Genomic DNA, 11,951 nt, shown 5'->3' with positions numbered 1-11,951 from the left:
AAAAAAAAAAAAAAGTAGTCAAGTTGGAGAATTTTTACATGCAGATACTTGTACATACACAGAAGCATCAACATAGCCTGTGTAGCTCCCATGCAGATCAAAGTAGGGAAGTTTCCAGCCCTCAAAAGGCTTTTAGTCAATCTCACCAGCCTCCTCAGGGGTCAGTGCTGCCCTGACTTCTATCTATGTGTACTAGTTGTGCTGTTCTATAGCTTTCTATCACTGTGACTGTACAGAGTGTGCTCTTCAGCGTCTGGATTCTTTCACTCAGTCTAATAACTGTGAGAGTCGCCCACATTGTTGTTATTCTTTTTTATTGCTGCGTCATTTCCATTGTATGAAGATCCTACCTTTTAAAAAAAATTTTTTTTTATTTTATAAAGTTACAACATTTTATTTATTTATTTATTTTTGGCTGTGTTGGCTCTTCGTTGCTGCGCGCAGGCTTTCTCTAGTTGCGGCAAGCGGGGGTGCGCGGGCTTCTCCTTGCGGTGGCTTCTCTTGTTGCAGAGCATGGGCTCTAGGTGTGTGGGCTTCAGTAGTTGTGGCACACAGGCTCAGTAGTTGTGGCTCGCAGGCTGTAGAGCGCAGGCTCAGTGGTTGTGGCGCACGGGCTTAGTTCTCCGTGGCATGTGGGATCTTCCCGGACCAGGGATCGAACCTGCGTCCCCTGCATTGGCAGGTGGATGCTTAAGCACTGAGCCACCAGGGAGGTCCCAAAGATCCTACCATTTTTTAATTCATCCTACTATTTTTTTTTTTTTTAATTTGGCTGTGCTGAGTCTTAGTTGCGGCACTTGGGATCTTTTGTAAGCAGGATCTTTAGTTGTGGCATGTGGGCTCTTAGTTGCAGCATGTGTGATCTAGTTCCATGACCAGAGATCAAACCTGGCCCCGCTGCATTGGGTGCTCAGAGTCTTAATCACGGGACCACCAGGGAAGTCCCTAATCCATCCTACTATTGACGGACATTTGGGTTGTTTCCTGTTTGTGGCTGTTACACATAGTTGTTGCCGTGCACATTCTCATCTGTGTTGTTTGGGTGGATGCTGCATGCATTTCTCTTGTGCTGCAAGAGGGGAATTGCCTGCCCTCAGGGCAGGTGCACATCCAGCCTCAGTGGACCCTGCTCGTTTCCCAGAGTGGTCACATGCTTTATGAGCCCGACGCAAGTGGCCAGGCTGCGGGTCGAACTGGTTCAGCCACAGGACGCCCGCGCGGTGCCGCTGCTGACTCGGTACCCGTGTGTCTCCACGCAGGTCAGGAACGGGTTGTGATTGCCGATGACCTCCCGCACCCCTTCGGCCTGACGCAGTACAGTGATTACATCTACTGGACAGACTGGAACCTGCACAGCATTGAGCGAGCCGACAAGACCAGTGGCCGGAACCGCACCCTCATCCAGGGCCACCTGGATTTCGTGATGGACATCCTGGTGTTCCACTCCTCCCGCCAGGATGGCCTCAATGACTGCATGCACAACAACGGGCAGTGTGGGCAGCTGTGCCTCGCTGTCCCCAGCGGCCACCGCTGCAGCTGTGCCTCACATTACACCCTGGACCCCAGTAGCCGCAACTGCAGCCGTAAGTGCCTCGCTCTGCCCCTGTCCCTCATCCCACATTAGATCATCAATCTGACTCTGGCGGTTAAGGTGGAAAGAAGCTTTTTATCTGGGGAAACCTTGGTGCACATGGGCAGTCAGGCAGGTTGTGCACTGCACATGTTGCCTAATGTTACCTGGAGGCTCAGGCTGGGTGGAAGACCTGTTGCTTCATCAAGACACGAGTAGATGGTCCAAGCCCTCGGCTGGCACGTCACATGGGAGGCTCTTTGGATGTGAAAAACAGTCCCTGGGGGAGAGCGCCCACTTATAGGGCCAGGCATTGTTCCAAGTGCTTTTTATGGCACTTAATCCTCCAGCCTATGGGATAGGGAGTATCACTGTCCCCATTTCACAGACTAGGACCCTGGGCACAGAGATGTGTAGTTACCCACCGAAGGCCACACAGCTGGTAAGACTTGAACCAGGTTTGAATCCAGGCAGGCTGGCTCCAGAGTCCCTGCCCTGACCCCTTGCGTGTGGCCTCATGTCCACGGTGTAATCCTCACACCGACCTTCTAAACGAGGTAGGCCTTTTCACTTTCAATTCTAAGAAAAGCGAGGTTCAGAGAGCCTGAGAGTGACTTTCCCATGGGCCCGCAGGGAGAACAGGTGTGTCCCGTTGGCAGGCTTTTCTCCTCTGACATCAGCAGAGAGCTAGTTATAACTCGGCCTCTGTGCAGTGCTAGACAGCTTGTAAAGCTCTTTGTCATCCGGGCGTTGTGTGAGCCTCTCGCAGCCCTGGGCCTTAAGAGGACTGAGCTTCCTTGGCCCAATTATGTGGATGAGGGACCTACAGCTTCGAAGGGTTAAGGGGCTTGGTCGAGGTCCCAGGCTGGTACGTGATGGGCCTGGGGCCACAGCCTGGGATTCCCCACTCTTGGGCTCCCTTTGGTCCTATTGTCCTTGCCACTGGGGGCCATAACCTTGAAGGGTCACGCGGAGGTGCAGGTCACCCTCTGCCCAGAGGGGATGTGACTCGGGTGCTGGCTCCCAAGGCGGGCAGACCCAGGGCTGTGACTTGGATTCATGTGGCCCAGCTGTAACTCTTGACGTGGCTGCAGCTGGTGGCCTGCACACATCCTGGGGCCTGACAGCCCTGAGGAGTGTCCCCTCCCGGTGTCACTGTTCACATCCCACGGTTTTCAGCCATTCCCTGGAGCACGTAGAAGGCCCTGGCGAATCCCACCGTCACCAGAGCATCACACACACTTACGGGTGGGAGTTTGATGTTCACTACCTTTCCCTCCTTCTGACTTCAGTCTTGATAATCTGAAAAGAAGTGGATATCTAGTTTTAAAATAACACACACACTTGTAAAATATGGAAACAACAGCGATGTGTAACGTGGAAAATAAAATTCCCCATAGTCAACCCCCAAGAAACAGTTTTGTGTCTTTCCAGCCTTTTTCCATGTGCATCTCGTAGGTGCACACGCAAATCTACTTTTTACCATAAAATGGAAGGCCATCCTCCCTGCCCCACTCCCTGTTCGGCCCCCAGACGCTGACGTGCGCCCGCCCCCATTTGCCTCTCTCCAGCACCCACCACCTTCCTGCTCTTCAGCCAGAAGTGTGCCATCAGCCGAATGATCCCTGATGACCAGCACAGCCCAGACCTCATCCTGCCCCTGCACGGGCTGAGGAACGTCAAGGCCATCGACTATGACCCGCTGGACAATTTCATCTACTGGGTAGATGGGCGCCAGAACATCAAACGAGCCAAGGACGATGGGACCCAGGTAAGTGTGCTTTTGGGGGGGCGCGGGGGGCCCTTCCACGAGGAGCTCGCACTGGCGGCTTCCAGGCTACCGCCCCCTTTTCTTAGCAGAGGGGGTGCCAAGAGGGCACAGTTTGGGGTAAACAATGATTGGGCTCCGATTATGTCATTGCCAGGTATAAGGCTGAGCAGTGTGAAACCCTTAGACTGTGATTCTGTGTAGGAACTGGATTTTGCAGTTGTTTAAGTAGCAGTGGTGGGCATCAAACCCCATGGGATAGTTTTTCCTTTCCATAGTGGTTCTGTGCAGGGATAGTTGATACTGGTTATTCTAGATTTATCTTTTATTTTAGGGGAGTTATATAGTCAGGTCTGTTATAATGCAATGTACATGTGTCTGAAAATCACTGCACTGTACAGAATCGCCCAGTACAGACCACAGGTCTGATGGGGGAAAGGGGGCTAGGTGTGCAGCCCTCAAAAGACCATCAGTGACAAACTAAAAAAAAGAGAGGAACCTGGCAATACAGGGGCACTGTCCTTCGAATGTTAAATGGTTCGGTACATAAATGCTCCAGCAGATATGGCTCTTGACGTTGAAAAGACCTGAAGCTGGCGGAGGACGTGGGGGTCGGAAGGTTGCAGCTTGTGGGTTTTTGTGGAACGCTGGAAGGAGGGTTGTCTGAGATGGGACATATTGTTGTAACCCCAGCGTGGATGACGTGGCTCCCGGTGCCCAGGGGCTGGGGGTCGCTGGAGGCACGTGTGTTTGTGGGCCCCTGCTCAGTGCGGCGCTGCTGTGTGCTGTACACTTGCCTAGGGTTTCTCCTCGGTGCAGTTGTGCAAAGTGATTGTGAAACCTGCCCTCTGCTCAAACTGTCCCTGACACATCACTGCATGGGGACGAATACATGTTTTCCAAACGTGAGTCTAGCAGAACTGACTCCTTTTCTGTGTTAGGTGTTTGTGACCTGTGCCAGGAAGGACATTGTCACTGCAGCCTCGGGGCACACCCGGCGTATCCAGCCACGTGACAGGGAACTGTGGCCAGAATTCCAGTAGCACGTGCCTGGCTGGTCATGCCAGTTTCTAAAGACTCCTTTCACAAAAGCCTACAGAACCCAGTGGTCTCTTTCTCAATCGAGTGGTCAGTGTAACAGCTTATGTCATCGTGGTGAAATCTTGATACTGTTATAACAGCGATGCAGATGCTTGTGAGTGGAGATTTTCGGAAGATTTTCGTGTCTGTAACGTAGGTGTTTCCTGCCCTGAACTGGGTGCCGGTACTGCCTGTGCGACTGGGCCTCACTTTCGACAAAATAATTCATCCACCCATGATGTAAAGTTAACAAGTCATCCTTTGACGTCTGTGTCCTTGGTTGATGGTAAAAGCCCCAGCTGTGCCCGAGCAGCTGTTATTATCATCTCTGTGGGAGCAGAGCCTGGTGGAAATGGTGGGAATGGATTTCTTTCATCCCACCGTAGGCTCAGGTGACAGTCACTTTGAGTCCTTTGGAGAACAGGGAGTGTTAATTGATGGACCATGGCGTCCTGCTGAGAAAGTTGCTGGGCACAAATTGCCTTAAAGTCCCACGGAGAGGCGTTCTTTTACATTTTTTTTTTTTTTATGGTGTCCAGCAGAAGTGGGGGAAGACTTTGAAGAAAAAGCCCTTTTAGGAACACTTAATCTGGAAAATATTCACTTCCCTTCCTGTGTCTCTTGCTAAACTCCACCCTCTGGTGGCTTTGATTATTAGGGGTACCACCCCACCTCCAAGGATGGTATTCTTAATTATCATCTACTTGGCTGTCGTTTTTCTATTAAATTTTTTATTCTTTTATTGTGGTAAATATACGTTACATAAAATGGACCATTTTAACCATTTTTAAGTGTACAGCTCCATGGCATTAAGTACATTGATATTGTTGTACAGCCATCACCACCATCCATCTCCAGAGGAAACTCTGTCCCCATTAAACACTAACTCTCCATCCCCCCCATACCCCCAGTCCCTGGCGCCCACCATCCTGCCTTCTGTCTCTATGAATTTGACAGCACTAAGTACGTTACATAAGTAGAATCACCCAGTATTTGTCCTTTTGTGACTGGCCTATTTCACTTAGCACAATGTCCTCAAGGTTCATCCACATCGTAGGAGGCATCAGAATTTTCTTCCTCTTTACAACTGAATAACACTCCATTTCTGTATAGAAGACATTTTGCTTATCCGTCCATCCATCAGTGGACACTGGGGTTGCATCCGCCTGTGAGCTATTGCTGCAGACTTTCCCACTTGGTTAAGTGCCACTTTGTACTGGTGAGGGGGCGGGGTGTGGATTGTGACATTGAATTGGATTCTGCTAAGATTTTTTGCACCGGCCTTGGGGCTGTTCCTTATGGTAAAATTGGAGTTTGGGTTTTATAAAACCGGCCAGCCATGTAAAGTTTACCTCCTCGTTCCTGTGTGCCTGGGGTGGGACGTGGGTGGTGTGTTGTTACAGCATGCACTTTTTTCTCAGCTGGTTATTCCGACGAGTGTGTGCCCGGCTCCCACACACCCACCCTCCACAGGGAGCCTGACTCTGGCCAGGGCTAGCTGGAATCTTGCTTTACTCTCAGGCCGTCGGCTGCACTGGGGTGTGGTCTTTGGCCAGAGAGCTCTGTGGCTCTTGGGAGAGGAATGTGCCGGCTGGAGTCGACGCCTGGCTCCTAGGGCCCGCAGCTCCTGGGGGTGTGGATGTTGTTACCTGCAGAGATGGGAGTGACATGCTTCCAGCTGCCCAGCGGGGCTGGACCAGAGGCTGCTGTGTGTGTGTTTGGGGGCAGGTGGTTCCTCTCCAGCTGAGTCCAAGAGTCTGGGCCTGGGGAAGGGGGCTTCTTTTTGGCTGCAAGCCCCCTCTTGACCACCAGGAGACTTCTTGTTTTATTGACTGCTGAAAAGAGGTATATTAAGAGGGTTTGCAATGAGCTGTGATCAGAACATCATCTAAAGATGATTCCCTTCTCAGAGGAGGAACTTTTCATCCAAATTGTTGGTGGCAGCAGCCCAGGAGCTTGGGAAGCCCCTTTGCACCAGGTCAGGTCACCTGAGAACCCCAGGGGACCAGATGCACCAGGGAATCGGCCTCTAGCCTGGGAGGGAGGTGAGGGAAGCTCTGGGCACTCTCCTTCTCCTGCATCAGTTCATGAAACAAGGTCCCTTTTAAAGGGATTCTCTGTCGGTGGCTCCGAAAGCCAGGGCTCATCCCTGAGAGGCAGTAGACGGCATGGAGTCCAGCAGCGCTCCCGGGAGAGGCTCGGGGTGGAGACCCGCAGGGAGTGTGAGGGGGAAAACAGACCCCGCGAGGGGCACGTGCTGCCCCTGGGCTCCCGGTATGCGCTGCGGGGCAGCCCTGCACCCTCACCTGGCCTTGAACCCCTGGCCTGTCTCCCTCAGGGAAGAGGCTATGAGAGGTGGACCTCTGTGCTGGACACCTATTGTCCTGGCATCCTAAATTTAAAAAACAATAAGATTTGAGGGCCTTCACTCTGCAGAACAGTATGGAGTTTCCTTAAAAAACTAAAAACAGAACTACCATACGACCCAGCAATCCCACTACTGGGCATATACCCTGAGAAAACCAAAATTCAGAAGGCGTCATGCACCACAGTGTTCATTGCAGCTGTGTTTACAATAGCCAGGACATGGAAGCAATCGTAAGTGTCCATCGACAGATGAATGGATAAAGAAGATGCGGCACATATATACAATGGAATATTACTCAGCCATAAAAAGAAACGAAATTGAGTTATTTGTAGTGAGGTGGATGGACCTAGAGACTGTCATACAGAGTGAAGTAAGTCAGAAAGAGAAAAACAAGTACTGTATGCTGACACATATATATGGAATCTAAAAATATAAAATTAAAATGGTTACGAAGAACCTAGGGGCAGGACAGGAACAAAGATGCAGATGTAGAGAATGGACTTGAGGACACGGGGAGGGGGAAGGGTAATCTGGGACGAAGTGAGAGAGTGGCGCTGACATTTATACACTACCAAATGTGAAATAGATAGCTAGTGGGAAGCAGCCACATAGCACAGGGAGATCATCTCGGTGCTTTGTGACCACCTAGAGGGGTGGGATAGGGAGGGTGGGAGGGAGACGCAAGAGGGAGGGGATATGGGGATACGTGTATATGTATAGCTGACTCACTTTGTTATACAGCAGAAACTAACACACCATTATAAAGCAATTATACTCCAATAAAGATGTTTAAAAAAAAAAATCCAAGGGAAGGAAAAAAGATACAAAAAGATTTGAGGGCCTTAATCCAAAAGTCTGAGTCTAAGGAAACAAGAAGTGACAAGATGTCTTGAGCCGGGGGCCTGTGATCCTGGGCTGACCGCTCAGCTGCTGGGCGGTCCCTCTGTTCATGCAGGCGCAGACCCGGCCAGCCCGGGTGGGGTGACTACCAGGCAGCCGGGTCCAGTGCCGTCACTGGTGGCGGGGCCTAGCATCGGAGCCCATGGGCGAGAGCTCTCCTGGAGGCTGTTGGGGGGATCAGCTTCACTCTCAAGTGGATGTGTGGGCAAGAGCTGGTTTGAAAGGAGAGGTACCCAGACACGGTTGGGGTTTGGACATTTGCTCTGCACTCGGGCACAGGCCTCCGCCCTCCCCACCGTGACTTTAGCCGGTGCTCGTTTCTTACCGCCCTACAGCCCTTCGTTTTGACCTCTCCGAGCCAAAGCCAGAACCCGGACAGGCAGCCGCACGACCTCAGCGTTGACGTCTACAGCCGGACCCTGTTTTGGACGTGTGAGGCCACCGACACTATCAATGTCCACCGGCTGAACGGGGATGCCATGGGCGTGGTGCTCCGCGGGGACCGCGACAAGCCGAGGGCCATCGTCGTCAACGCCGAGCGAGGGTGCGGGGCCGCGCGGGTGGGGTGCTGCACCCGCTGAGGTGTGCCGGGGGCCCCTCCCGTGAATGCCGGCCTCTCGGGCCAGGAGGGATCTTCCACCCCCGACACTCCCACCTGCAGCCGGAGCGGGGCAGGGAGACACCAGCTCATTCCCAGGCATGGCAGGGAGGCAGAGACGCCCAGGGATGGCCTGGACTGAAAGCCTGTGCAGGGGTGAGGGCTTTGCTGAGAGACACAGGCAGGATGTGATTCATAGGTTTCGTACCATCCCATCAAACTTGAACCCTATTCAACCGTCCCTTCCATAGCGTCCCGCATGGTGGCGGGTTGCTCACTTGCCTATAGGGGGAGCCACTACCCGACTGGGAGCTTTCTCCTTCCCTGAAGCTCCCTGGTGGGCCCTCAGGTTCTCTGGTAGGTGGGAGAGCACCTGAGACACGTTGACAGATGTGGAGGGTCCCAAAGGGAAGGACCAGGGCGGGGGGTGAGGGGGCCAAAACCACATGACATGAGATTGGGGGTGGAAGGCAGGAGGATGGTGACCACCTCAGGTACCTGCAGGGCTGCCGTTCAGGGCGGGAATCAGACCCATCGAGGCACTGTGTGCTGGAGCTTGTGCCCGGGGACCGCCAGGCAGACCTGAGTTCAAATCCCGACTCTGTCACCTACTGCCTGTGTGACCTCAGGCAGGTGACGTGACCTCCCAGGGATTCAGTTTCCTTGTGAGGACAGCCGGGAGTACCAGCCCTGCAGCCCCCAGGGGCTCAGTTACTGAAGACGGTTCTTTAGGAATCAAAGGAGGGGGCATGTACTAGTCCTGGGGGCTGCGGCAAGTGACCACAGACTGGGGGCTTGAAACACGGTTTATTCCCCCGCGGTTCCAGGGGCCGAAGTCAAGGGTGGCAGGGCCGTGCTCCCACTGGAGTCTCTAGGGGAGGTTGCTTCCTGCCTCTCAGCTTCGGGGGCCCCGCGTGCTCCTGGGCTTGTGGCCGCGTCCCTCCACTCTGCCTCCGTCTTCACGTGGGCTTCTCTCTGTGTCCGTGTGGCCTCTTCTCTCTCTTGAGGCCACTCTCACTGGTTGCGGGCCCACCCTAACCGGGCAGCCTCATCTTGATACTTAGTTACATCTGCAAAGACCTTGTTTCCAAATAAGGTCATATTCCCAGGTTCCAGGTAGACATGAGGTCTTGGGGGACATTTTCCAGCTCCTCCAGGGCATGACCTTTCAGCTCTGGGTCCAGCCCCTAGAGGCTGGGGTCATATGACTGGTCACTTTCTGAAGCCGCGCTGGGTGCCCGCAGGGTCTGGGGCCAGTCTCTCCGGTGCTTTGCTGAGGACGTAGCGGACGCAGCACCCGCCCTTTACCTGCTGTTCTCTCGCAGGTACCTGTATTTCACTAACATGCAGGACCGAGCAGCCAAGATAGAGCGTGCGGCCCTGGACGGCACCGAGCGTGAGGTCCTCTTCACCACAGGCCTCATCCGCCCCGTGGCCCTCGTGGTGGACAACATGCTGGGCAAGCTCTTCTGGGTGGACGCCGACCTGAAGCGCATTGAAAGCTGCGACCTGTCAGGTACGCTCCCTGGAGCCTCCCCGAGGATCGGTCCCTCGGCAGCCACCACGTCTTACCCACCAGGACGCCCGCCGTCCTGGTCATCAGTCATGGCATAGCAGCCGCCACGTTTGTCGGGGACCTACTGCGAGCAGGCACTGGGCTGGGGCTTTACCATGTATAGTGCCCCCGCCCCGTTCCAGGATGTGGGTCCCAAGTGATCCCCAGGTGGCAGGGGCCGTTGAGGCTCAGAGAGGGTGAGCCAGCTGTGCAGGGCCCCCAGCGTCGGGTGGAAGAGGAGTCCGACCGCTCTGCCTCCAGTGCCCATGCTCTCAGCTACTCTGCCGTGGCCGCCTTAGTCCGAGAGGCCCCTGGGCCAGAGAGGAGTGAGAATCAGTGCTTGAAGGGGCTTTTCTTCCGGAAGTGGGATGGGCTGGGGGCAGGGGAGGCACTGTGCTTGCCGGGGGCCGGCGACTGGGGCCCTGGCCCTGGCCGAAGGGCAGCCCAGGTAGAAGCAGGGCTGTCTGAGAGGTGGCCTCAGATCTGCCTAATTCCAGGGAACGTGCCCCAGCCCCCAGCCCTGGCCAGAGCCCGGCGTCCCCCAGGCTCCCGGCAGCCCACCCTTCTCCCGAGGCAAGCGTGGGCCGAGCTCTAGGGGTCAGCCGCCACTCAAGGGGAGCACCTCCCTCTTGCAGGGGCCAACCGCCTGACCCTGGAGGATGCCAACATCGTGCAGCCTGTGGGCCTGACTGTGCTGGGCAGGCACCTCTACTGGATCGACCGCCAGCAGCAGATGATTGAGCGCGTGGACAAGACCACAGGGGACGCGCGGACACGAGTCCAGGGCCGTGTCACCCACCTGACCGGCATCCACGCTGTGGAGGATATCAGCCTGGAGGAGTTCTGTACGTGGCGGGTGGGCAGCGGGCAGCAGGCAGCGGTGTGTGCAGACACCGCCGAGGGGAGGGTGGGCCTCTTCACAGAGCACAGCGGCCCCTGAACTGGCCCCCTTGGAATAAGGCAGGAGGACAGGCCAATGTGAGAGTTGTAGGACTGAGATCCTCTTTTCTTTCTGTCGGCCAAGTCTACTCTCAGCTCCCGGAGGCCACCCTCAGGCCCTCGCCCCATCAGCAACAGACCGAACCTCTCTGACTTCCTTTTCTACCAGCTGGAACCCACTCTGCTTTCCAAGGGCTTGCGATTAGATTTGGCCCAGTTTTAGACTAGTCTCCCTTTAGATTGACTCCAAATCAACTAATTAGTAACCTTAATTATATCTGTAAATCCCTTCTGCTGAGTAAGGTAACAAAACCACAGGCATAATAGCTCATCACATCCTCCCCAGCTGGGGAGTAGGGTAGGATATTTAGGGGGCATTTTAGGGTTCTGCCTGCCACAGTCTGGCTGTGCCCAGGGGCCTGGGAGAGGGAAGACATTGGTAACTGGGACCTCTGGTTGGAGGTTGTATGTGTGTGTGTGTGTGTGTGTGTGTGTGTGTGTGTGTGTGTGTGTGTGTGTGAGTGAGTGAGAGAAGTGTCTACCTCTCCCTCTGTCTTCTCGCTTTTCTCTCTTCATTCAGTAAATACACCTGGGCTGCCAGCTGGGTGAGCAGACCCATCACTGTCCTTGTCCTGTGATGCCCACGGTCTGCCCGCCTTCAAGGCCCTGGGGCCCCACCAGCCTCACCCCAGCCCATTACTATTGGCCTCCTGCCTCGGCCACACCATGTGTTGACTGTTCTGCACCCCAGGTCCCGTGCTCAGTATATTATTACATTATATGTGTTATTTCACAATAATTCTATTTTACAGCTGAGGAAAGTAGGGCTCAGAAAGGATATTACCTCCCCCTGTCACCTAGCCAATAAGCCTGATGGGGCTTGGATTTGAGGCCAGAGCCCACAGTTTAGCCACTGGGATTTTTTTTCTGTTGGGCTCCCTGCTCAGGATGAGGGGCATGACCTCTGAATCAGTCACTTCTCTGTTGACTGCTGGGCGGTGGGTTCTGTCCTTGTGGGTAATCAGCTGGATCCTGGATAAGTGAAGTCACTAGGAACTAGCTTCCAGATAACCGAGGCACCCCATGCCTATGGGTTAGAACGCCTGTGTTCACCTGGCCCCTTACACCATCCTCAGCCAAGTCCCGATTCCTGGTTGTTGCTGGCAGATGGTC

At 54.3% G+C, this 11,951-nt stretch overlaps 1 protein-coding gene across 1 annotated transcript in view; it reads left to right on the top strand.

Moving 5' to 3' along the window:
- The window catches only part of LRP5 (LDL receptor related protein 5), an 80,199-nt gene that overhangs the window by 50,278 nt on the left and 17,970 nt on the right, over positions 1-11,951 (top strand). The window contains exons 11-15 of the mRNA XM_007450406.1: positions 1,260-1,583; positions 3,142-3,341; positions 8,022-8,230; positions 9,610-9,800; positions 10,475-10,684. Coding sequence (XP_007450468.1) covers positions 1,260-1,583; positions 3,142-3,341; positions 8,022-8,230; positions 9,610-9,800; positions 10,475-10,684 — 1,134 coding nt within the window. The remainder of the gene's footprint in view (positions 1-1,259; positions 1,584-3,141; positions 3,342-8,021; positions 8,231-9,609; positions 9,801-10,474; positions 10,685-11,951) is intronic.

Source organism: Lipotes vexillifer, unplaced genomic scaffold (genome assembly GCF_000442215.2).
Source record: "Lipotes vexillifer unplaced genomic scaffold, Lipotes_vexillifer_v1.1 scaffold1477, whole genome shotgun sequence".
NCBI lineage: Eukaryota > Metazoa > Chordata > Mammalia > Artiodactyla > Lipotidae > Lipotes > Lipotes vexillifer.
This window is presented reverse-complemented; position numbering and strand designations above follow the sequence as displayed.